The sequence below is a fragment of the Amia ocellicauda genome, chromosome 10 (genome assembly GCF_036373705.1).
Source record: "Amia ocellicauda isolate fAmiCal2 chromosome 10, fAmiCal2.hap1, whole genome shotgun sequence".
Taxonomy (NCBI): Eukaryota; Metazoa; Chordata; class Actinopteri; order Amiiformes; family Amiidae; genus Amia; species Amia ocellicauda.
The window spans coordinates 29,901,500-29,926,664 of record NC_089859.1 but is presented as its reverse complement, the minus strand read 5'-3'; the positions used below and the strand labels follow the sequence as shown (position 1 = coordinate 29,926,664).

The following is a 25,165-nucleotide window of genomic DNA, read 5'->3' as shown; positions in this document are numbered from 1 at the left end:
TGATGGAGCTTGGTCTCCTATATAGAACCAACAGACTAAATACGAGACCTGTCTATGTTTTGCATCTACGCTTTAACCTCCTTCACCCAGACTCTGGTTATAAGTGAACAGAAGTATTGATGTACATGTTCTGAGTGTGCTGCAGCCCGACCTGCTCTTCGTTACAAGCAAGTTGCCAACAAGTCTGGCATTTTTACAACTCCTCGCACAAGTCCGTTCCCCAGTCCAGATGTACCAAGCCAGTTCTCCATGTTTTGTCTTCTCTTCTCTTTTGCTCTTTAGCGAATAAATCATTTATGAATATCCTATCCCTTTGTGTAATACTCTTATGTAATTATTTTGCCTGCCTGCACTGCACTGGCCTCGACTGCCTGAGAAACACAAGACACGCCAATTCACGGTGCAATCCTGATATGGCCTTGGTGCTAGAATTCCCCTTGGAAATCAATGCTCTAAAGATTGGGCTTGTGATTTATTAGTTGTCAGGATAAAGGTTTCTTGAGGATTCAAAGAGGAATGTGATTCCCTTAATGAGTGAAACTTTATTTTAATTTTTGCAAGGTATATTAAGGAATGTGCAATGCAGATTTACGTGTAAAAGTCATTCATATTGGGTGGTAGCTTACCTCTGACCTATTTGCACCCTGCCATGTCAAGATGAATTTTAAGAACCAGTTCTCTGTTTTTAAAAAACAATTCTGCTCAACCAAGGTGTTGAGCATTGCCTGTTCATTAGAGGCACTCTTAGGGGAGGAGGCCATGCCATGTGTTCATTTGGGAGGCTCATTCATCAGAGAACTCCATGGAGTATGAGTGGTGTAGTGGCCATGACGGGAGAGGACAAATTACCACATCATTCTGGCGCTACACATGAGTAGCTCATTATGGGAATAGTGCGTTGCATTGACTTTCACAGAAGAGGCTTTGTGTGTGTGTATGTGTGATGAGGAAAGGGGTCTTCACCGTTTCTCTGACTAATCTATTGGCTCTTTGAGGCTTAACTGGGAGCTGTTGTTCTGTTGTTCTGTGGGGTAAAAAGGCCACACAGGCAGTTTATCTGCTTTGTCAGCATGTTTGCTCCTGATTTGCAGGAAACACAACACAAATCCCAGCCTAGGCTTTACTCTGTAGACCTTTTACTTTTAATTGAAGCACATTTTGTTTATTTTGCTTGATTGGTATATTGAACAGACAGGTACTTGATATTTCAGAGTTTGTAATGACAAATACATCCTGTAAATGGGTGAAGTGTAACCCTGGTCCTGAGGGCTGCTGTGTTTTCTGGACTTTCACACCTCAATGCTCAGGCCCTGCTAATGTTTCCAGCTCTTTAATAGACCTAATTAACAATGGGTTCATGTTTTAATGCTGTGTTTATATCACCGATAGAGGGTCCATCACAGTTTGTACATTTTCCTCAGACCAGCTGGATTCGGTACCTGTTTGCAACAAGATTCTGATTGACAGCTGACAGTGTGTCACAAAATAGACAAGGACTCCACTCTCTTTGGCTGTCAAGCTACAAGCACAGTCACTTCCTCCGTCCAGTCTGGATCAGTGCCGAATGCTTGAGAAGTGTGTTTAGTTTTACACAGATTAAAGGCAATTTGAAATCTTAATTCAATCACAGAAAAGCTAGATAAATTCCATGGTTGTCATCCATAACCTGCACTTATAATATAATATTCTCAGATCATATTTCTTTTCCCATTAGCATTTGGCATCCTTGGTCACTCCCACCCTTCCCCCACCCATTGTGTTGCACTCTTTTTAGATCTTGAAATTAGTTATTATCATGCAAGCCAAAGAGCTAGCTGAACCAACTGTCTGTTTTGTCTCTTTAGAACCTTTTTATTTTCTTACTAATAATCTTACTAATTACATTGCACAGTCGGGTCAAATGGAGATTAATGGTAATAAAATGTGTTTGGCTGGGTTATTGGAGTATCAAATTGTAGTACTTTGTAATAATAAGAGTATTGAGTAATGTTAACTCCCCCCCCCCACTTCTCTTCTTAGGGCTTTCCAGGGTATAAAGGTGTCTTTAAAAAAAAAAAAAAAAGATATTAAACAGGATCACTTTCATTTGGAAACTGTTTGCTTCCAAGTATTCAGTTACTGTTGGTTTAAAATTACCTGACATTTCTGAGCTGTAGTGACCATTACAAGTATTCTAGGTCCTTAAAAGGTTCAGGTGTGAAGAGTTGAAAACAATCTCCTAATTTCTCTATACCCATCTTGAGGTAAGGAGCCATACAAATGGGCTTGTGCTATGCTTGAGGTAAAAGATTACAAATGGTTTATTGTGGTGTCAGGAATTCGTAGAGTATCTAATATGTTCAGTAGGTTTTACCGCAGTCTGCTGTTGTACCTGTTTAAGGATTTGTCTTTGCTGCCTGGGGAAACTTTAAGAATTCCTCTTTAGAGGCATCGCAAAGCTTTAAGCACAGTCTGTTCTTGCTTTAATCCCTTTAAAGAGCTGACTTTCTTAAATGTAGTATTTGTTTTTTTTTGGCTTGCTCTGAGCATTTTGTGTACAAAGATGGTAATCTCTCAGAAAGCATTCAGCTAAGCTTGTCTGCTTGCCTTGTGATAAAATCAAGAGATTCAATCCACCAAATGATGCTGGGTGGGTGAAGCAAGTTGGCACCACATGACTTGTGTTTTGACACCTTGGAGGAGCTACACAAATGCTGTGCAGTTCTTTGTCTTTTCAGAACAGTGGCTAGCCAGAGCCTCCTGTTTAGAGGATTTGGCCAAAAAGAAACGCCTGTTAAATGTTTAAATGTAGAAAAATCATTTAATTATCACTGCAGTTCTAAGTTTTCCACTGTCTCCCTGTAGACCATGTTACATTTTAGTACCGTAGAAAAATACTATTATGGTTAGCTATTTCTATTTTTGTTTTCTTATTTACGGCGGCAAATGGCTTTATTCAGTTGGCGTTCCCTCATTTAACTTATTTTAAAATGAGAAAGGGAGTTCAGATAATGACCTTTTAATTAATATCTAACTGTCTTTTAACACATTCAATCTGAGCTGAAAGAATTGTTGACGGCATGGGACAGTAGTGATGATTCCTGAGATTAAGAAAATCAGGCTAACCTTAAAGTTACATGACTAACTAATTGTAAAGGAAAAGAAGAAACTCCAGTGATAGAATTGTAATAATAGAGTACAATGTATGTATTGTTGGAACAGAAGTAACTGGACTTTTCTTTCCCTCTTGTGCTCTTTGTAAATTGGAATAAGACCGTCTCATGCATCTTGTGAATCTTCTGTGGCTTGTCTGACCCTGAAACAGCCACTGTGGAGATGAGTGGCATTTTTCTGTACCATGTACCACATGTGGAGAGCAACAAGACAAAGCAAATGGTAGAATAATAATTTAAAAAGCATAGTTAACCATTATCTGTACTGATTCTGGATTATTCATGGCTTGTAGAAATGCTTATGCTACCCGTGTGAATATGAAGTCCCCATGCTGAGCTTTTCAAACTTCAGCATCCGGTGCTAAATCACCAAATCAGCTTCCGAATCGGCTGAGCGGCGTCCTGAGCTGAAAGAGAAAGATAGTGAATGCTCCCTTGTTGCTTGCCCTATTTATTTAAGTAACACAGAGAAACTAAAAGACTACTTTCATACATTTACTTAGAGCTATGCTTAGTGCTTCTCAAGAGACCTTCAATTTGGCACTAATTTGGTCCCATTGGGATTTTCTTCTGTTCATTTTGTACAATCTATGGTGCAGATTGCTAATGACTTAAACATCCTTGATAAATGTGATCCTTTGCAGCCCTGCAAGAGGGAGGGTAATGGGTTAATCTCAATGTTTGTTCTATTTTTAACATCGACATTTTGGTCAAGCCAAATAAGGGATCTTCCTATCATTCCGAGTGTCTCCCCAGGAATCCCACTGCTGTCAGTTCACATTGTTCTGGACTTGTTATGTAGGAGAAAAAAAAAAAAAAAACTTAAAGGGTTCCTTCTAAAAGTATCAACACAATTTTAAATACCTTTGTTTGCTTGTAAGGATCCCCAAATTGTTGAAAATAATTGCATCGTTAAATGATTTATTAATGCCAAAATGTAGCTGATGAGATAATGGTTAATTTCTTAGTTTCTCCATGAAAGTGAATTTGCATTAAAACAGAAATTAAATCCTTCAAAGTGATATGTAAATGAGATTTACCCTGTTTCAGTCCCAAACTACATTCTCACTCAGGAGCTTTTCTGTCAGACATGGACATCATCAACCACCAGTTAAAAATAGGCCATTGTAGCATGGGATATTCTTCTCCAAGGTAAAACTTGTGTCAGATTCTCATCCCATTAGATCACTGTTGTGTCCATAAAGCTGTTCTAAGCACATGTGATGTTCATTTGGTTAAATAATGGAAGTGGGAGCAGAAGGAAAAAAAGCAGCCACAAAAAAAGACGAAATAACTACTTTTTACATCACTGCCTACACCTGTTAAATCATGCTATGCCAAAAAATCCTTTATTTATATTGAATTTTAATAACGTAAACCTCAAAGGGAAATCATTTTGAATTCCGAGCCAACACATTCCTACACAGCTAGTATTCTGCGCCCGGATCAGTGTGTGGTAGCGCTCTCGCATCCACCGGAGTGAGCAGATAAGAGAACAGCGGCTCAGCCCTCTTCACAGCTCAAGCCCCAGGGTAAAAAGTATGCAGCCACTCATGCCATGGTTTCTGTCAATTCTGTAAAAGCAGTGTCTTTAAGAGATTCTTTCTGCAGTGTGTTTATGTGTGAGTGTATTACATGGGGTTGAATTACATTTACAAGAGTTTAATTACCTAAAACTGTGCAGATAGTTTGTTTTATTGGCATTTGAGGAGACTGTAATGGTAAGCTGCTATTATTGGTGGTTCTTGACACTTGTGAAGTCTGTGATGAGGTGCTGGCCGTCCTCAGGTCCATATAGAGGAATATATGATAAGTATATGAATACACTCAATCGGCTTATGTAACAGTGATACACTTGTGTGAGACTGCTGTAGTGGAAAAGCCTACTTAGACATTATTCATCATTTAAACATAATTTGGCTTCTCCCCAGTATGTTGAAGTGTAAGAGGAAATTACAAAAGGAACTACGTTTTTCTATATAAACCTGTTCTTAAATTCATCCTCCTCTTTGTATAGACCATTTCGTACTATAACATCAGTCCCGAGGCGTGCTGTTATCAGTATGAGGCAGATGTAAGGTACTGCATTAACAGGGCTAAATTATTTCCTCAGCGTTTCTGTCCTTGGTGTAGTTGAAGGAAACTGATTTATATGTAACTACGTTAAAAATTCAAAAAGGTCTGAACAAATCAAGTTTTATCTAGGCTAAGGCTGTGCCTAAAGAGCAAGTACATTAAAATGACTTTCCTTGACATTAACATCATCTGCTTTCTTTTAATAATTTGCACCACAGTTAACCTTGTCAGAGAGCAGCTGTTATGATAACGCTGTATGTTGCGGAGAAAACAGCTACAATACGGAGACCTTTAGTTTCTATGATTTTCAGGGGATTTTCAATTTTGGTGTGTGTGTTGGATTTCCTGTTAGCTTTTTGTAAGATTGGTTTTATTTGTGCAGCTGCTTAACAAATTTAAATAAACTTAAGGCTAAATTAGTTACCATTTTCAGTCCTAATAGGTTTTATTCTTGAAATCAAATGAGACTGTTACTTATTAAAATTGCCTGTGTTACCAGCCCTGTTTTATTTGCCTATGTGTATATCCGTTAAACACATGGGAAATGCCTGAAATTGTTTTATTCAACATTACTACTTCTACATATCGATTAAAGCATGGAGCAAACATTGTAATTTGACATGCACAGTACTTTTGAGATCAGTTTATTTTGTTTTATTTTCTCTAAGCTAATCATGTAGAACGAAAAGATGCAACTTAAATATTTAATATGTTCACAGATGCAACATTTGTGGCATTTTCGTGCATTAGAGTAAATCTACATTTGTCAAGGGAAATATCTACAGACCTCAATATTGTAATGTCTTCCTTACAGAGTCGCTTCTGTATTAAAAAAAAATCATGTTAGATTTTGTGTGTACTTCAATGTAGTGAACTTGATTCTCTGAATAAGCAACTTGCATCTTGCCTCTCAATAAACTATAGAGTTGTATAATCATATCACCAGGGAGCTTTAAGGAGAAATCTGGAGTACATTTTATATGCTGTTGTTGTGCACTTTTGATAAAAGTGCAGAATACAACTTTAATCCAGTAGAACCAGATGTCAAACAACGGGGGGATACGATCTCATTATCCCTGGTGCTTGTTTACAGGTTGTAGAAAAAGGGTTTGTAATGGTGGAGGTGTTGTACTGACACCCAGAATGATGGAGAAGCTCAGGAAAGTATCTGAGAAATGTCAGCTTTTTTTAGTGACACTTCTGCCTTTATCTAACTCTTGTGTAAACGTTTAGATCTGGAATAGCTGAAATGCCCATACAGCCTTTAGGTATCATTGTGACAACAGTAACATCCTCTGTAAAGCAGGGGAAATTGGCTGATGCAATTTTGTTTAGACTGAAGTTTACATGACTGTTAGTAAATTACTGTTAGTTGTAACCAATTGCTAAACTAGTGGCCTTTTGCACACACTTAAAATGTTTCCATTTTCTCATTCTTTCTGATTTTGCTCACCTTGTGATTTGAGCAAGCAAAGGTGATACATGGTCTGCAAGATGTTTTTTCTTATGTCTGAATCAATGGCGAGGACATCAGTGTAAATGTAATTTGTATTAATTTCCCATATTTTTGATGAATGATAATTAATCCTTCACTGTGAATTATTGTCTTCAATAATGTCTTCCAGAGATCTGTAAGGCTTTGAACGTGTCAAATTCTTCTTGGAAACACTGGGTTAAAGAAAAATTAAACTGTGATGATGATGGAACTGCAGCTGTTATGATTGACTGGGTGTATGAAAGCAACATGTTGTGATATACAGTAGTTCTAATGCGTTAATTTACATCTTCAGCACATTAATTAGGATGTGTTGTCTTTATTTTGTGTGTCATCTCTACGCTCTTCTTTTGAATATCAACACACTTGAAATACTAGAGCAGTCGGTAGTCTGTCTTTTTGAAATGAGCGTTTGGCTCGACTGCATTATTACAAACCTGATTTGATTAGGCGTGCTATATTAGAAGAGCACACGATCACTTCAACCCAGGGTGATATTTTGATTGACACACCCTCTGTTTCTTTTGGTTCCCTTTCAGATTTCGACTGGAACTACTTCTGGCTGTGGAGCAGGTTTGTAGATTACCTGCAATGTGTGCTGGCCTTCACTGCTGTAGCAGCGTATATAACCTACCTCTTCCTGGACTCCATTCTGTTCGTGGAGACGCTGGGCTTCCTGGCAGTGTTCACTGAAGCCATGTTGGGGACTCCACAGCTCTACCGCAACTACCAAAACAAATCCACTGAGGGCATGAGGTATGACAACTAGCCAATCACTAAGCTAGACCTGGCCAAATCACCGCTTTAAGAACTGCAATCTGGCAGGCTTTTGTAGGTTATTTTCAATTATTTCTAGATTACCATCTGGGAAGGATGTGAAGTGTGACTAGATAAGGAAAAGGGTTGTTCAGTGGCCCCATGGGATAGGATTTGGTCATCCCTGCTTTAAACCAACACCTGCAGGTTTGTCAACTTGACATATCAGGTATAGAGCTATAAAGTGACTCCAGTGAAGCCAATGCATTGCATTCATTTCCTGCTCATCCCTATGCAGTTGGCCAAAGAATATAAACATAATGAGACATGTACCATCTGTTACTTTAGTTTACTTGAGTTTAGGAGTTGGAAGAAGGTGCTGAAAAATCTGTTCACAGTGTGTGAAAATAGTTTATACACAAGGAGTTTATATCATTTAGCTTTCTTTCTTTTTTAAAATGCCAGTATCCCTCTAAAAGAACTTGATGGGTATATTAAAGCATCCAGGAAAGTTGGCGGGTTGAATGGTGCTGTTATGGCAGAAAAAACAAGTGCAATTGTCTTTAAATCTAAGAAGAGTTTATAAAAACATACTATTCAAGTCTGTATTCTAGACGCTCCTTTCAGCATCTGAGTTTTACCTCTGCTTTTAGTTTTCCTTCTGCAGATTTGGTTTCATTTCCAGTGCCGTCTTTGAATAATAAAATTGTCTCATGGCCAGTGTTGGTCTTTCCAGTTCCTTAAAGTTTAGCACATAGTAACTGAACTCTACTGAGTGAAAATGAGACACTGTAACAGTGGTGCAGTATTTCTGTACTGTACAGCAATGCTTTTAAAAGTCTTATTGCCATTTGTTTCTCAGTTCCTGGACAAGTTACAGTTGAGGTTTACAGTGGCTTATGGATAATACGATGCACTTAATTAAGTTGTTAGCTCCCTTCTGGTCTCCAATTTATCTTTCCTGTCAACACTGACAACCAGTAATAACAACTGGGCCTTGTTCATGGCCAGTAACACTGTGTTCCAAACATGGACAGGTGCAGGAAAATATTTTCCGAAGTGTTGATCCAATGGAAACACTTTGGATCAGTCAAGCTCCTCTCCTCTCTGGGCTTTCTCTGTGCAGAATGCCAGAGCTCCGAGAATCGACTGAGGCAGTGTGAGCCAAAAAGGGACAGAGCTTGCTGCAAAGACAGTGGAGCCTAATGGTGACATAGCGAAGCTCAAGGACTGTATTTGCAAGTTTCAGTGATTGATTTTTCATGTAAGAGTAAGAAGACACTCCCTGGCAAGGGGACCCACAGTGCAATCCATCCCCATCCAGGTTGCAGCCTCCTATTGTACACTCACCTAAAGGATTATTAGGAACACCTGTTCAATTTCTCATTAATGCAATTATCTACCAACCAATCACATGGCAGTTGCTTCAATGCATTTAGGGGTGTGGTCCTGGTCAAGACAATCTCCTGAACTCCAAACTGAATGTCTGAATGGGAAAGAAAGGTGATTTAAGCAATTTTGAGCGTGGCATGGTTGTTGGTGCCAGATGGGCCGGTCTGAGTATTTCACAATCTGCTCAGTTACTGGGATTTTCACGCACAACCATTTCTAGGGTTTACAAGGAATGGTGTGAAAAGGGAAAAACATCCAGTATGCGGCAGTCCTGTGGGCGAAAATGCCTTGTTGATGCTAGAGCTCAGAGGAGAATGGGCCGACTGATTCAAGCTGATAGAAGAGCAACTTTGACTGAAATAACCACTTGTTACAACCGAGGTATGCAGCAAAGCATTTGTGAAGCCACAACACGTACAACCTTGAGGTGGATGGGCTACAACAGCAGAAGACCCCACCGGGTACCACTCATCTCCACTACAAATAGGAAAAAGAGGCTACAATTTGCACAAGCTCACCAAAATTGGACAGTTGAAGACTGGAAAAATGTTGCCTGGTCTGATGAGTCTCGATTTCTGTTGAGACATTCAGATGGTAGAGTCAGAATTTGGCGTAAACAGAATGAGAACATGGATCCATCATGCCTTGTTACCACTGTGCAGGCTGGTGGTGGTGGTGGTGTAATGGTGTGGGGGATGTTTTCTTGGCACACTTTAGGCCCCTTAGTGCCAACTGGGCATCGTTTAAATGCCACGGCCTACCTGAGCATTGTTTCTGACCATGTCCATCCCTTTATGACCACCATGTACCCATCCTCTGATGGCTACTTCCAGCAGGATAATGCACCATGTCATTTCAAATTGGTTTCTTGAACATGACAATGAGTTCACTGTACTAAACTGGCCCCCACAGTCACCAGATCTCAACCCAATAGAGCATCTTTGGGATGTGGTGGAACGGGAGCTTCGTGCCCTGGATGTGCATCCCACAAATCTCCATCAACTGCAAGATGCTATCCTATCAATATGGGCCAACATTTCTAAAGAATGCTTTCAGCACCTTGTTGAATCAATGCCACGTAGAATTAAGGCAGTTCTGAAGGCGAAAGGGGGTCAAACACAGTATTAGTATGGTGTTCCTAATAATCCTTTAGGTGAGTGTATAAGCCTATAAAGGTTCAGATCCCCAAATGACTGAAAATGATATAAAGGTCACATCAGTTTTCCCTACTTTCACAAAGGGCACGTTTTCTGTAGTCTGGCAAATGATGACAGGTCCGCATTTATGCATTATTTAAACTTGCCTTCAAGAATGCATAGGGTATTCTGACAAGTAAGCAAAGATATTTAATATTATATTGATAGGTTTATATTTTCATGGAGCCCTGGGTGAGGCAGACCTGTTTTCTATCCTCAAGACACATTAAATATTGCCCGACATGCATGTTTATTCATATAGATATGCTTTAGTTATAAACCACTGTAGCATGTCTATTTTCGGGTGAAATTGCCACAAAGTTTGACAGTTAATTAAAGTGCAAGAAGATAAATAGCTATGTGCCTATGTTCATCATTTACTCTGGCACATGCTAATGAATCATTTTCTTAGCAAAATTTATGTTGGAAATCACATAGTCAGTTTAACCTGCAAAGCATAGTTTTCGCCTGTGATTTTATTCTCTTCTCAAAAACATAGGACTCTCTGAAGAACCGAAGAGATTGTTAATTTTAATTTCAAACTACTGCTTTTATTACTGCCATCCAAAAATGGCTTTCTGTCAAACGTGTGGAAAGATGATTGTTTTTAAAGTCTGTGATTAATCGATGAGAAGTGAAAATGAGAAAAAAAGATGAGTACACCCTAAGTTATGGCAATGTAATAATAATAATAATAATAATAATAAAGATTAACAATAATAATAATAATAATAATAATAATAATGAGGTTTCAACCACAACAAGTTTACACTTGCTCTAATTACATCAGTCAGTATCTTAAAGCAACACTTCTTGCAATTTGAAGCAGATAGAGGTTTACAGTTTAGATGCAGATCAATGCTACCTGTAATCAATTGTAATTTATTGCCCTAGATAAATACTGATGCCACTAATGCTTTCATGCTTTGTGGTTCTTGTTGTCGTTAACATCAGCTATAAAACGTGAAGTGCTAAGGGTCACTGACTCTTGTGTAAATCGGTACTTAGCACAAGCTCTGTCTGAACACCATGCAATCTGCAGTTGCTGTACATAGCGGAACAGAAATCTAAGTTGATTGTTTGTTGGGAACTGTTCAAAAGAAAGGGGGTTTAGTCATCATCTGGTTATAGAACCCAGTGCCACTTAATATCTCGCCTGCTTCGCTTTCTAAGACGTCAGCGACTATTAATAGTTTATTTCCATGCAGTCCAGCCACACAGGGAATCGCAGCACTGGTGCTCCAAGGCTGGGCTACCACAGACCTCAGTACCAATGGGCCAGTCCTGTTCCTAAGGGTGTAAGACAGGTCTTTGGCTTTCACTTCTAATCAAACGGGATGGATCCCAGCCAGAGCTTTCCCTTCATATTTCTGTCACATGCCCTGGCAGAGATTTCCCTGCCTTGCACAGCCAGTAGGAGCTCAGAGACCATCTCCAGGTTGTTGTTCCATCTCTTGTCACTGTGCACTTTTTAATGGACAGGAACGTAAATCTTGCACCACGCAGTAGGTTTTCTCTGCACTTAACACAAGGATTCATGTTCATCTTAGTGGGATATTTCCCTAACAGTGTTTAAATGCCTATCTAGGAAAGGGTATTCAGCTGCACAAGTAAAGAGAGGCATGTTTTTTTACTATACCCATGTTTTCTCCATATGAGCCTTTTGCATTTGGTCCTTGTGCAGTTTTCAATAAATCATTCCTTTGCATGTAGACTGAAGTGATTTTACTACTGTCATCCCCCCTCTGCACACATGCATGCTCACACACACAGGCAAACTGTTGTTTGCGTATATATAGATGGAGTGAAATTGAAGCGCATTGAAACCTTAAAGCATGCTGAACCTTGCTCTTCGCCATTTGTACTGGATGGCACCATTTTCCGTTGGTATTTGCATGGCAATGAGGACGCGTTTACTTCATTTACAATTTCTGCTCTAGCATCTGTCGTATCTGGCTACTCCTTAGCCTTTGCATGCAAGGAAAAAGAGACTCTGTAATAAGCCATGCATGATTTTGATAGCCACAGTACCTTATTAGGGGGGGGGATTTGGACCTCTTGTTCAAAATCTGCACCGCATGCATTCCTAACATATAGGAAGAATCTTAGAGAGGTTCTGTGTTGTATGAAAGGAGAGTTGTTCAGATGAAAATGAAGCAGATTAGCTAATGCTCCCAATTCAGTGTTATCTTGAACGTAGTGCTTTTATTTACTTCTCTGGCCTCTGCAATTAAAATATTTTTACCGACCCACTCTGGGGACAGCGGCAGGTCCCTGTAGAGTTTGACTGGGGCGGTCCAGCTGTCAAGCCATAACGCAGGTGTCCTAAGGTGAGCTCAGGGGGGAGAGAAACCTCCCGTGGAGCCGGAGGGCAAAAGCTTGGCTGATCTTATGTTATGGTATGAATACAGATTGTGAAAGCAGGGCCTCACGATCACTACCAATACCATTTAGTTTCTCATTTATAATACTATTTTATCTGTTTGTGACCTATACCATTCCAGCTCTTTCCATTTGTCAGCAAGTATCTGGAGAAACCTACAACATCAGTAACACTTTATATGAATTGGGCAATTATTGGGTTTAAGTATTAAGTGTTACTTATATAATTATAATAATTATTATTATTTTCCAAATCCCCTAACTGGTTAGTAATTACATTTGTGATATTCAGTCTTGTTCCTTAAAGCTAGGTGGGGAAAAATCACTTTTCCCCTCTCTGTTTTAGCTGTGTCCATTTAACATTTCAAAACTTTTTTTCCTTATGAGACTTGGAGTTTAAATATTGCTGGGGTGTATTTGGCAGTGTTTTCTTTCTGCTGTCTGAACTATTATATTTCTAAACTTCTCACATTTTGTTGCTGCAAAGAACATGTGCATGATCAGGTTATTCAAAATGAAAAGCCATCTTCTCCTGCAGTGCTGAAGAAGCGAGGACTTCAAAGGGGATGCTCTCTGACTGTTTACTGTAGGCAGTCCGAGGGCATAGTGCTAGTTCCCTCATTAATATTCATAGCTTATGGCAAATTATAATATATGTTAAGTAACCCTTTTCATAGGCCACTGGTCAATCTAAAACAAGATATGAACGTATTTGAATGTAGTCGACTGTGCAGTACAAGTCTGTGCCTCGTTTTGGTTCAAGGAAAATCCGCTTTACATTCTGTTTATTCTCCCTTGTCCATAGTAAACTATACTGCGAGTGTACTGTACCCTTGTGGGTGATTTTCCTTGAACTGATAAAGACAACTAGCTGCCAAGACACCTATGTTATCTGCTGTCATCTGGTGAATAGCAAATATGGTTTAGTACCCTTTAAAAGCTTTTTTTTCAGCTACTATATAGAGTACTGAAATACTCTGTGAGACCTCTGACAAGTGTATCTGTTTTGACGTATGTATAAAGAACAAGATTAATAAAATGAAGCAGATTAACTATATTTGAAGTTAAAACTAATGAGAGATACAAACATTTTTTAGATTGCTGTACAGTTTATACACCTCTTGGAATTAGTTGATTGGTGTGGGGGTGACTTCATTAGCATCCAGGATTACTGGAGCATTTCTGCCCTTTTTAAAGCACTGAAATGTATCAAATGGATGCTGCTGCGAGTTCAATTTTAATAGCCATAATTAAACTAGATCAATAGGCTGCTGAAAAGTTGGACCAGAATTTGTTTAATTAAAAAAAAGGATTCCACTTGCATCAAATTCATGGACTGAATTAATACATTTCTACTTTCTCTCTTGCTGGGTTGGGCGTGGGTGAGACCATTTCCTAGACTTCTTTGTCTCTTCATTTCTTCCCCCCCACACACATTTATTTACATTTTTGGGGATAGACATTCAAACAGCCTAGCAGGAATCAAAGGCAAAATAACAAGTGGTGGTGTAGGCTTCAGTAAGGGAAAAAGATGCTTGTTGTTTTAATGTATATTCTTTACAGAAGCCTGGGGTGCAATCGTCTACCTCTGGATGTTTTGTTTTCTTTCTTAAGTATGCAGACTGAAATTGATTTTATTTTTCTTCTCTGTACTGCGGCTCTATTAAAAACAAAACAAAATCTATACAATAAACATTAGATATTTCTCTGACAGGTTGGCTACGGGTTTAATACAGTTTGCTCGTTCTGGTTTCTGTACCCGCCAGATCAAAGCTTAGACCTCAGGCATTCATTTCTGAAACCCTATGATAATGAATCATTGTGGGATTTGACTTTTCAGAATACTGCCTGGATCCTTATAAGGTCTACGCTTAAAGAGCCGAATCGCGGCTGTGCCTTATTTAGCGTTATGTCGGCCTTATTGCATTTCTATAAACTATGTTTTAAATGTGACTGAAAAGAGAGATGGTTTCAGGCATTTTCCAGTGTGGACCATGGTCCGCTCTGTATCTTTTCAGTTGTAAACAAACGGCATCGGCTGGAACTAAGAGCCCCAAAAGAAAAAGACAGACTCCTTATTTACTGGCCTATTAAATCCCATAGATAGAAATGTATTTGCAATTCAACCCCTATTGTGAACCAAAAGCAATCCCGCTCATGATGTGTTGCTTAGGAATTCTTTGCCTCGCAGTGGCTTCTTGAATTGATCCTAAAAAAAAAAAAAAAAATCCTATCCTTTTATCATTCTTTACAGGTCAGTGCTCTTGTAATTCTGCTCGTTTTTAAGCCACATTCTTACTTCAGATCGAGCTGACAAATTGCGGGGCACTTCTGAGAGGAAAAGAATAGAGCGAAAGAGCCGAGTCAGGTTATTGAAAGTTTGCTGGATGAATTAAAGGGTGAAGGTCATGATAGAATAATGAATTATTCAAAGAAAAAATTGATAAGACCCCGTTATTTTTTATAGTTTTCATATTCCTTTGAAAATGAGGGCAAGGTGTGATTGTGAAAAGATGTTCCAGGTTACCAGCCTTCAAGTGACCCATATGATTCAGCTTGACAGGGACTAGATGAGTTTCATTTAGCTAAAGCAGCTGAATGGTGTTGAAGAACGAGTGCAGCAGAAAGCTGAAATGTCTGTTGCAGTAAAATGTGATTAGTAGACTGGCAAATGTGATTATGCAGATTAGGATTCAATTCAATTCAATTATCTGTCCTCTTAATCTGGTATTGACATGTAGAAAAGCAATTAATATGTACTCGTTATTTGCCACTCTAAAAACGCATTTTCTTTTAGTACTGAGAAAATCACACCCAACTTTGTGAGTTGTGTTTTGGTTCCTTCTCTTTAAAAAGTGCTAATAGCTTGTCACTGATCTTGATGCTTTCCAGAAAGACTGCAAATAAATAAAAAATAAAATAAAGAATTCCACTGAGTTTTGCTTATTGAGACGGCTGTGTCTGGGACTGTGACTCATGGTCCCAGATTTATCATTGTTATAACATTTGTAATAAACGATGAACAGAAACAGTTGTCTGGGGTTTAATAAAAACATAAGAAAGTGTCCAATCGAGAGGAGGTCATTCGACTCATCGTGCTCGTTTGGTGTCCATTAATAACTGAGAGATCCAAGGATCCTATCCAGTATATTTTTAAATGTTCCCAAATTTTCAGCTTCAGCCACATCGCTGGGGAGTTTGTTCCAGATTGTGACGACTCTCTGTGTGATGAAGTGTCTCCTGTTTTCTGTCTTGAATGCCTTGAAGCCCAATTTCCATTTGTGTCCCCGGGTGCGTGTGTCCCTGCTGATCTGGAAAAGCTCCTCTGGTTTGATGTGGTCGATGCCTTTCATGATTTTGAAGACTTGAATCAAGTCCCCACGTAGTCTCCTCTGTTCCAGGGTGAAAAGGTTCAGTTCCCTCAGTCTCTCAGTAGGACTTTCCCTTCAGACCTGGAATAAGTCTGGTTGCTCTCCTCTGAACTGCCTCTAGAGCAGCGATATCTTTCTTGAAGTGTGGAGCCCAGAACTGTCCACAGTATTCCAGATTGTCACAAAAACCTCTATAAGTGCAGCCTCAATAAAGGTGTTATGAATTTGATAATAAGGAAATGGAAACATTGATGTAAACTATTCTGTTTCTTGACTTGTAAACTTTCCATCATGACGGATCGTCCCAAAGGAGATGCTGCGTTTTTGGGAGCTTAGGGGTCCCATGGCAGTACAACAATGCACTGAGAAACAAAACTAGAAAACCCATTACATTGACCAAGTCAATACTTGAGTCAATCTGGAGCGGCACAATGGATTGTTTCGTTGTTCTGTTTTCAAAGAGATGTGACATTTCCTTAAAAGCTCAGGACACGACTCTTAACCTGTGTTTCTATGACCAGAATGGTACGGCCTTGGTTTCGCTGGCAACCGTTGTTTACATGGCAGTGGCATTAGAACACTCTTTATTTGCTCTTCATGCCTCTGAACAAGGTGCTAGCTATGTTTACAGTAGTTAACGCATTGGCAGAAAACCATCAAATCCTCATGCTTTTCTGTGGTGTCCATAGTAACCATCTGAGCCTTACAGGTGCTCTAGATTTTATTTTATTTCTTATTATTTTTGAATTATTGACACATTTGTCTTCCCTTTTTCCTTTTCTGAAGGTGTTTTACATAAGATGCATTTAAACAAACGAAAACAATACATTCAAAAACTACCAAAACATCCACACATCAAATCACATGTATATGAGAGTGTACATGCGTTATTCTATATATATATATATATATATATATATATATATATATATATATATATATATATATATATATATATATATATATATATATTTTTTTTTTTTGTAAACTTTTTTGTAAAAAGACTGTCTGTCCCTATGAAGGGTGATGTGATTTTACAATGACTACATTTGTGTGCAGGCAAGTAGAAGTGTTTTTGCATTGATTAAATAATCTATGATATGCGCAACTTTCTTATCAGCATATCATATCAGTCAGTTTTGAGTAGCTAGACTTGAAGCTGGGAGATGAATAATGGGATGAGAGGAACGATAGTCAAAAGAAAAAATATATATATATTTCAGGAGATGTGCTCGTAAGACAGGGGTGTAGTTCTTTTACATTCACAAAATATATTAGTGTGTATGAAAGGGTAGATCTTAAAACCTGTCGCCTGTCAGCCCCCGCCATCAACTCTGGGAAATCAAACGTCAGCCTGACAGCGAGTCTCCGTCTTGCTCAGACACATCTTCATGATTGGCCAGTCGTTGTACTTCCCAGCACTGACCACAACCGTATGCAACTCACACTGGTCAGTGCTGCCTAGAAACATATGGATTTTTTAAAATACTGAATTTAGATGCTAAACCATTAAATCATTTTGACATTCCTTCTCTTGAAAACAGGTTTGATCTTCAAAAGGTGGTATTATATACCTTGCCCACGCAGCATTTCTGTACCAGTTTATATATGAATGTTGGGTTATTTTATCCAAGTTTCAACTGAATTAAAGAAAAGAAAAAGGCTATAGCCATTACTGCAACTTTTGACAGCAACTCGAGAGCTTATCTGTCCCCCTCCCTCCTCTTTTTGTATATACACCCGATCCCTGTCTCCATAGCAATCTGAGGAGCTCAAAGAGGGAAGGATGGAGCCGAATTGAAATATTCGGGTGGGTGGATTAAGGTATCAAAATGCACTTCAATTGCTCGAAAGAATGCACAAAGAAGGATAATGTTAATGGGAATAATGCACTCCTAAGAAAAATAAAAAAAGTAATTTTGTAGCTGCTCCCTCCTTCAATTCCAGGAGCTCTCGGTGTGATTCTCGCCTACAGTGTTGAATAAAACGTTCTCCGGCTTTCTTCACAGTGTGCCGTTAAACTTCCTCTGAGCTCAGACTATTATGCCTGAGCTCCTCGCTTTCAGGCAGGACTTCCCATTGCCTTTCCACTGAGCTTGGCAAGCACTCACTGGGAATCGGCACGGAAAGAATTCTGAGTAATTGCTCCTAAGAAATCTCATCTCCCACGGTCCGACAATGAATACTCCTCCCACATTTGTTTTGTGTTTCATTAAAGTAATGAATCATTTCCAACTGTTCCTTGGTTCCTCATCCAGATGCACTGTACCACACATCTTTAATAATCTCTTTGCTGTAGAAAGTGGCTCAACTATTTAATTGGTTCTCTTCCTACATCTCAAAACTTGCCTTTCAGTTTTACCTTTTGAAGGCAAATGACAGAAAAGTCTGACTGCAGAAAAGCAATGTCTTTTATTATTGTGGAGAGCAGAGGTTTCCTTACAGAGCGTGCTCGTCCATGCAGTTTGGGATTTTCCCATATTAAAAAATGAAATGTATTGACAATATAAAATAAAAGTTGGGCTTTTTCAGTAAGATCCTGTGCCGAGTGCAGGATGTTCAAGATTTGCCCTCTCGCCTGTAGCCAAGTACTGTGTGGGATGAAGCGGAACGTGAAACCTTCAGGGAAACAAGTTTATTATTAAAATAACTTTTCATGGTGCTATCAGTGAGAACTGTGTAATACGTTTGTCTGACAGGATTGCTCTGCAGTGTGTGCTCTTCACTTGCAATTCGAAAGCAAGCAGATGGCTTGAGGACATGTACGCTGTCTCCCTGCTGGCGTGGGGACTGTGGCTTGGAGCAGAGCGGCACAGTTTTTGGGAACTCGGATTGCTGGGTACCAAAGGGGGGAATGACTGGTGGGGAAAAAATATATATAATTTTCTAAAGCTGTTACCAGTCATTTCAAATTGACTATCAATGTTAATAGAATAGTAAGTAATGAGTAGTAGTTTGAGTATAACCGGATTATTTGGCTGAACTTCTATATCTTTGAAATATGTCATCCTTCCTGCATAAGAGTCTACCTTTGTTTACAATCCGTTGTTAAGGTCAGTTTAATTTAAATGTGGTTGCCAGACGAAGGAAAATATACAAACAATTCATGCAAAATACCTACAGTCTGCTACTGTATTTCACCCTGTCTGTGGAGCTACTTATCATTTGCCAAGGGAGAAGTTAATATTGAATCTAGTTAATACACTACATACAATTCCCTGAGACAAATGTTGGGAGGATGAAATAAAAATTGAAAGCCTAATTGCAGGCTTTCTAACCCTGGCTCTGATACGGAGTCTGGAGATCGTCCCACACAAACACCTCTATTGAAATGGTCAGTGGACAGTTGTAATGCATTTCTTATCATAAATGTGTTTTTGTATTTCTGCCGATAGAGAGTAAAGGATTGCTGTTCTCGAGCAAAATTCTGCCAGGAAGAAATCTCACTTTATTAGCCTCTGCGATTATTCATACGACCTTCCATTTTAAAAATAGATGTATTCGTTTCAATGGAAACTTTGAACCGTACATGAAGTAGTCTGGTGCAGATTCCTGATAGCTGTTTTTTTTTTTTTTTAAGCATGTTTCATGTAGTACGTACAATTTACCATTCCAGACTTCATTTCTAAGATGTAGGCCTACCTGTTTAAGCTGGTGTTTTAAATTCCACAATCTTACATGAATGTCCCTTGAATAATAAATACAAAAAAATTTCCCCTTGAGTTAGAAACTGCATTGCTTTTTGGTTTAAATTATTATTTGTATGTATGATTCTGAATTTAAAACTAGCTTAATTGTCTCCAGGTAACACATTCATATCTGACCTAATTACAAACCATTAGAGAATTACTTCCAGTTCTGCTTTAATCACAGGTGAGATTAATAAGTAGGCATAGAGATATATATAATTTAAATATATTTGCCATTTTAAAGCCATTTCATATGTAAACATAAATACTTTAAAGGTTACTACGTAAGTAATAATTATACATTTAACTTGATGTCGCCTACATACACATTAAAAAATATAAATGTGCATGTGTCCCCAACTAGTATTCCAGTGCATATATTTTCAAGACCTCTAAAATGTAATTCCAAAAGAAGTAGTGTTGTGCTGTGTTCTTTTCTGCAGTATTCTGCAGTATTTCAGTGGTCCTTATTACAACCACACAGAGCCTTTTTTGTTAGCTTAAAAATTACTCTGTAAAAGAGCTGATATATTATTATACCTTGGTACCGGCAAACATTACATTTACATTACTGCAGTTCAATTACTTATGTATGATTTTTATTCAATCATAACTGGCTTATATATACTTAAATGCCTCATTGTGCATTTTATGGAGACCTCTTGCTTAAGTGGAATGAATTTGATTGCTTGAATGTGCTGTTTTTTTTTTTTTTTTTACTTCTCCTGTGGTCTGTTGGCAGCATCAAGATGGTTTGCATGTGGACCAGTGGGGACACCTTCAAAACGGGCTACTTCTTGGTCAACCAGGCGCCCGTCCAGTTCTGGATCTGTGGACTGCTGCAGGTGTGTGTGGATTTTGCCATCCTCTTCCAGGTCTACTATTACAGCCGCTACCCCCAGAAGCCTGTCTCGCACACCGTCCACACCACCTCCGCCAAGGCACTCTGAGCTGGCCCTGGCACACAGACGCACTCCTGAAGCATCATGGGATTTATACTTCAGGCCAGTGACTCATTTTCATACGGGAAAGAAATGACTTGTTACGCTTTATTTGTGGTTGTGTTTGTTTTGTTTTTTTATTTTGTAATTGAGGGAGATGCCAATGAGAACTGTCTGTTATTTATATTTTTATATATGTGTTTACTGTCTGTTATACACACACAAAAGGAAAAAAAAAAACTTTTTCTAAAACAGGCCCATGACTTAAATGATTGTGTGCATGTATCCCTATGCCTTACTGATATAAAGGGCTGGTTACTTTTTAGCATCGAAGAAGAAGAAAAAAAAACATGGAAGTATTTTATTTATATTTTTGGGGTTTATTTGTAAAGACTGATTGAATTCTTCATGAATGTGTAACGACACCGATCTTTAGAGTATGAAATGTTACGTCAAGCAGAAAATAACAGGAGTCACTCCAGCAATGTCAATTTGCTATTGTGTGGAATAAGGAGGTAATACTCCACAATTAACCCTTATGAAGGTTTACTACAGCTGTTTTGCATGGTAATATGGCATCTGGCCCATGATTTTACCATGTACGTGACTTCACTTTGATTGCCTACGCTTTTATCATCGTATGTAAACTTTTAGAAGGGAAGTAAAATCAGAGGCAGTAAAGATTTACTTACATGTTACTTATTTAAACATCGTCAGTAATTCAAAGCTAGGAGCTATTTTGTTTAATACCCGATAATCTAGACAGTTCTAGAAGCCTCTTATATGTAAACGCATTCCAAGTGTTTTCTTGCCTCAAGGGATTGAATTATGTATTTGAATATCTAGACCCCATGACAGGTACTTTACTCTTAAGTATGCCTGCTGCTGCCGCCTTTGCCAGTCTCACCACAGAGGTTACTTGTCTGACTGAAGACTCTAATGGTATTCAGCTCAGACTTTTGACAGCGACTTCTCCTGGCATGATCCAGCGTTTTCTGCGCGCATCAAGAGTTTAGTGCCAGCTTCTGTTCTTCCCAGAGCTGGCGAAGTCTCAAAGATTAATAATATTATTTAAAACATACATAAATTATACATATATAAAATAGCGATTGTGAGTCCCACTCAGTCATTATATTACTTTCAGTCCTCAAGGCTAAATGGAAAAGGTACACTGGCTGGATGGGGGTTCAGCTTTAGTTATGAAGGAATATTTTAGCCTCAGTAAGTCTCAGAAACATGTAAAACCGATTAATTTCAGAAGCAGGAGACCAATGGGCATTGTCAGTGTGGAGTGCTGCTGCCTGCACATGCTGTACTATGTTCACTCGACAAGGAGGTTTCTAACGTCAATTGTGCCAGTAGGCCTCAAAGAAGGAGAGCGAACCGAGAGAGAGAGCGGGCTTTGTTTAGAAAGCAGACCGAACATCATGAATCTTTCACAACCTCCCCAGTCTCTTCCACAGTGCAGACGCTTTAGTGTGTGTGGGTTTTCTTTCCCTTCCCTGCAGGCATGTCAAAGTCATCTTGTTTAGGTTATTTTTTTTTTATAAGTTAAAGTGGCTTTGGTGTACATTGAAAGTTATTCCTGGTGCTGGGATCTCCACATAGAGATGGACTTCATGTCGAGGGCTTTTTCATGAGTCCGCATTAACACGGAGCAAAGAACACAGCATGCGTTTTTCAGGCAGGGTGAACTGAAAGGCTTGCTGGGAGGCGATCGTTATTCCAGCAAGTTTGCTGCCCAAGAGATTGTTCTTTTTCAAAGAAAACCAATGTCAATTTTTTTTTCCCTTTCTAATTTTGGTATGTGTGTGTGATTTTGCCTTTGCTTCCCTGTGTACGTTTGCTCCCTGAAATGCATCACTTCAGCATGCAAGATTTCACTTCTGTTCCGCTCTGTGTGCACAAATTATACATCTGTGTATAAACAGGATGTGAGGAACTGTAGCAGCCTTCACAGCATTGCCACGCTGCTCAACAGTGCACACAACCTTCCCCTGGAGTATTTAAGAAAGTGTGGTGCATTGCTATCTTCAGTACATTTATGCTACCTTATCATCTTGCGCCTTTTTTATGTTTTGCTGGATTTAGTCAGATTTTGTTCTGACCATTAACTCCATGGGTGGTCAGCTTTTTCCTGCAGGTATTTGGTATTTAAACAGCTGCAGAATAATGGGACAACAGGGTTGTGTCAAATAATTGAATCTACCGTTTCATTTAGAGCTAGGATTAAACACAAAGCATATATTACATTTATTGTCATCCCATGTAACCACCAATGTGCTTTACACTGTGTCGTTTCCATTTGTATAACTCTTAAGTAGGTAGAGGTCCCCAATGAGGACTCGCACAGATAAGTGTTTATGTGGTGGGAATTCTAACCAGGCAGATGGCTTCATAGAATACAGAAGCAGGTCTGAACTTATTAATATTAACCACCTCAAGTACATTTGCTCCTAGTGGCCACATAAAGTCTTCATGCTCTGGCATTACTGACTGTTAAATATTTAGATTTTCCTTTTGATACAGAGAACTTCTATAGTATTTATAAATATACCAGTTAATACATTCTAAACCTAAAACGTTCATTTCCATTGAGAACGCTCAGTATTTAGGGTGGCAATGGTAAGAAGGCCTTTAGTTCTTACAGAGCTTCTGTACAATTGACTGGATTTTCTTCTGAGGCTGCCAGGTCTCTTATACTTGATTTGTAAGGATGCTTTGTAATAACAATGGAAGCATCATAACTATTGAGGTTAATGCCAAAAACTCCTCAACAGAGTTGCTGTCTGGACTCTGTGGAGCCGGTTGCAAGACTTTTATCTAATTTTCTCAGAATTCATTATTAACTTTGTGAACCCATGTATAATTGTGTTATGCGAACTTGCTGAATACTTCATACCCCTCACTATTTTGAACATTTAGGAATATTATATTGGCGTAATATGTTTTTATATACACTGGTTCATCAGTTACTCACTGACTATAACCACAATAATCACAGGGTGAGGGAAACGCATATTCTGTATGTACTGATTTAACATGAGGATTATAATGCAAGGACTCATTCTGGGCAACAAAATGAACAAGACCGCATTCAGGACGATACCCTTAGTTTTGATCATTTGTGGACACTGCGACAAAGAAGTCAATTGCAGCTCATTTATGGTATTATTTATTGAATTGAAGAGGAAATGCACAAAAAGGCAAATGACACGGTCAGTATAGAAATCGCGGGAATCTCAATATTCAGACATCTTGCTTAACCACTTGACTGCACTTCAATGACCAAAGGCATTATGGGTTAATACTCAGAATCTGCTAGATAACTCAGGACGGTGGAAACTCCTTTTTGACATTCTAGAAAGTATCACACTTTTCTGTTGGGTTAGGTCAGTAATATCTCCTATGACTCGTCTTACTTTCTCATTTTTACTGCATTCTTACAGTGAGCATAAAGGGAAACGTATACACAACCAGTCAAGGCCTCTTTATGTCCTTCTCTCCATCCCGGCTATGCTGCTGCTTTTCCAAATGAATGTCTTGCTCTGCAGAAGTTGGTTTATGATCATATTTGCATTAGTATTCCATTTTTGGCAGATTGTTCATCTCTAAACGGTGCTTCAGTCAGCATAGTCAAGTATAATAAGGCAAGGGCCTCAGTTTCTGCCTTTCCATCCTAATGGTGTAATTGGTGTAGTTGTATGCAGAGGATGGACCAGGTCATCCGCCTTGTGTAGGTCAAATGATTTGATGTGACGCGACTTGTAAATCTCTGTAATAGGCCATTGAGGCCCAGAGACCCGTAACCAATTCTTCGTAACTGTGATCTTGGGGGTTCCGTTTCTTTATGAAATTTATATTTGTATTAACAATTTCATATTTGTTCCTTTATTATTGCTATTATTTTTTTTGAATTCAAAATATATGAAAATATTTTTAATTTCCTTCCATATATTGTATGTTCATTTTAGGAGTTGCTTTTTATGCTGAACCGTTTCTGAAAACATGCTCATATTTGGCAGTGAATCGAGAAGCAGTTCTCCAAAGCTTTCTGCTTTATTACATTTTTGACAGTGTGACTTTAGCATTTTTTGTTTTGCACAGGACCATAATGTTGAACACATTAAATGTCTTTAGTTTAATTTCATTGAAGACATGGGGAAAATTAATTGTCTGTGTCTTTTTATGACCCATTGTATATCCAACAGGTTTATGTACCGTTGCAACCAAATTGTTTTCCATACAAGTTACTGTTAAAAACTGTGGGATACCATAGTTATTACACTTTCTTTTTTCTGTACTGGCATTTTTACTGGTGTTTTCTTGCACTATTTGTTGATGTTGTTTTGACCTATCTTAATTGTTTTGCTATATTACATTTTATGGAGTTCCTTTTATAAATGTTTTTTTGTTGTTATGAAAAGGTCAGTTAATGTGGTCACCATATGAAGAGTATGCAAAGACCATTGTTAATGTCTTTATGCCAAAATTGACTAGTCTGAACAAAAAATTATGGAAGAGAGATTAAAAGTTGTTTAATGAAATAAAGAGTCTTGTGTGTGTAATTCATTGCAGAAATGTGTCTGTTTGCAGTGTGCGCAGTTCACAAAGTGAGGTATGTGAGCTATTCAGCTGCTGATAAACACAGGAGGCCATTTGGAAGTGCAGCCAATGGAAAAGGTCAGATGGACCTCTTCCTGCTTGGTATTAAA

The 25,165-nt window shown here is 38.6% G+C and overlaps 1 protein-coding gene across 2 annotated transcripts in view; it reads left to right on the top strand.

The window, feature by feature from the left end:
- Nucleotides 1–25,001, top strand: part of slc66a2 (solute carrier family 66 member 2) — a 39,462-nt gene extending 14,461 nt beyond the window's left edge. For both annotated transcript variants that reach the window (XM_066715860.1, XM_066715861.1), the window contains 2 exons: nucleotides 7,263–7,479; nucleotides 20,252–25,001. In XM_066715860.1, the coding sequence (XP_066571957.1) occupies nucleotides 7,263–7,479; nucleotides 20,252–20,459 (425 nt within the window). In that variant the 3' untranslated portion in view covers nucleotides 20,460–25,001. The remainder of the gene's footprint in view (nucleotides 1–7,262; nucleotides 7,480–20,251) is intronic.
- Nucleotides 25,002–25,165: the final 164 nt, after the last annotated feature.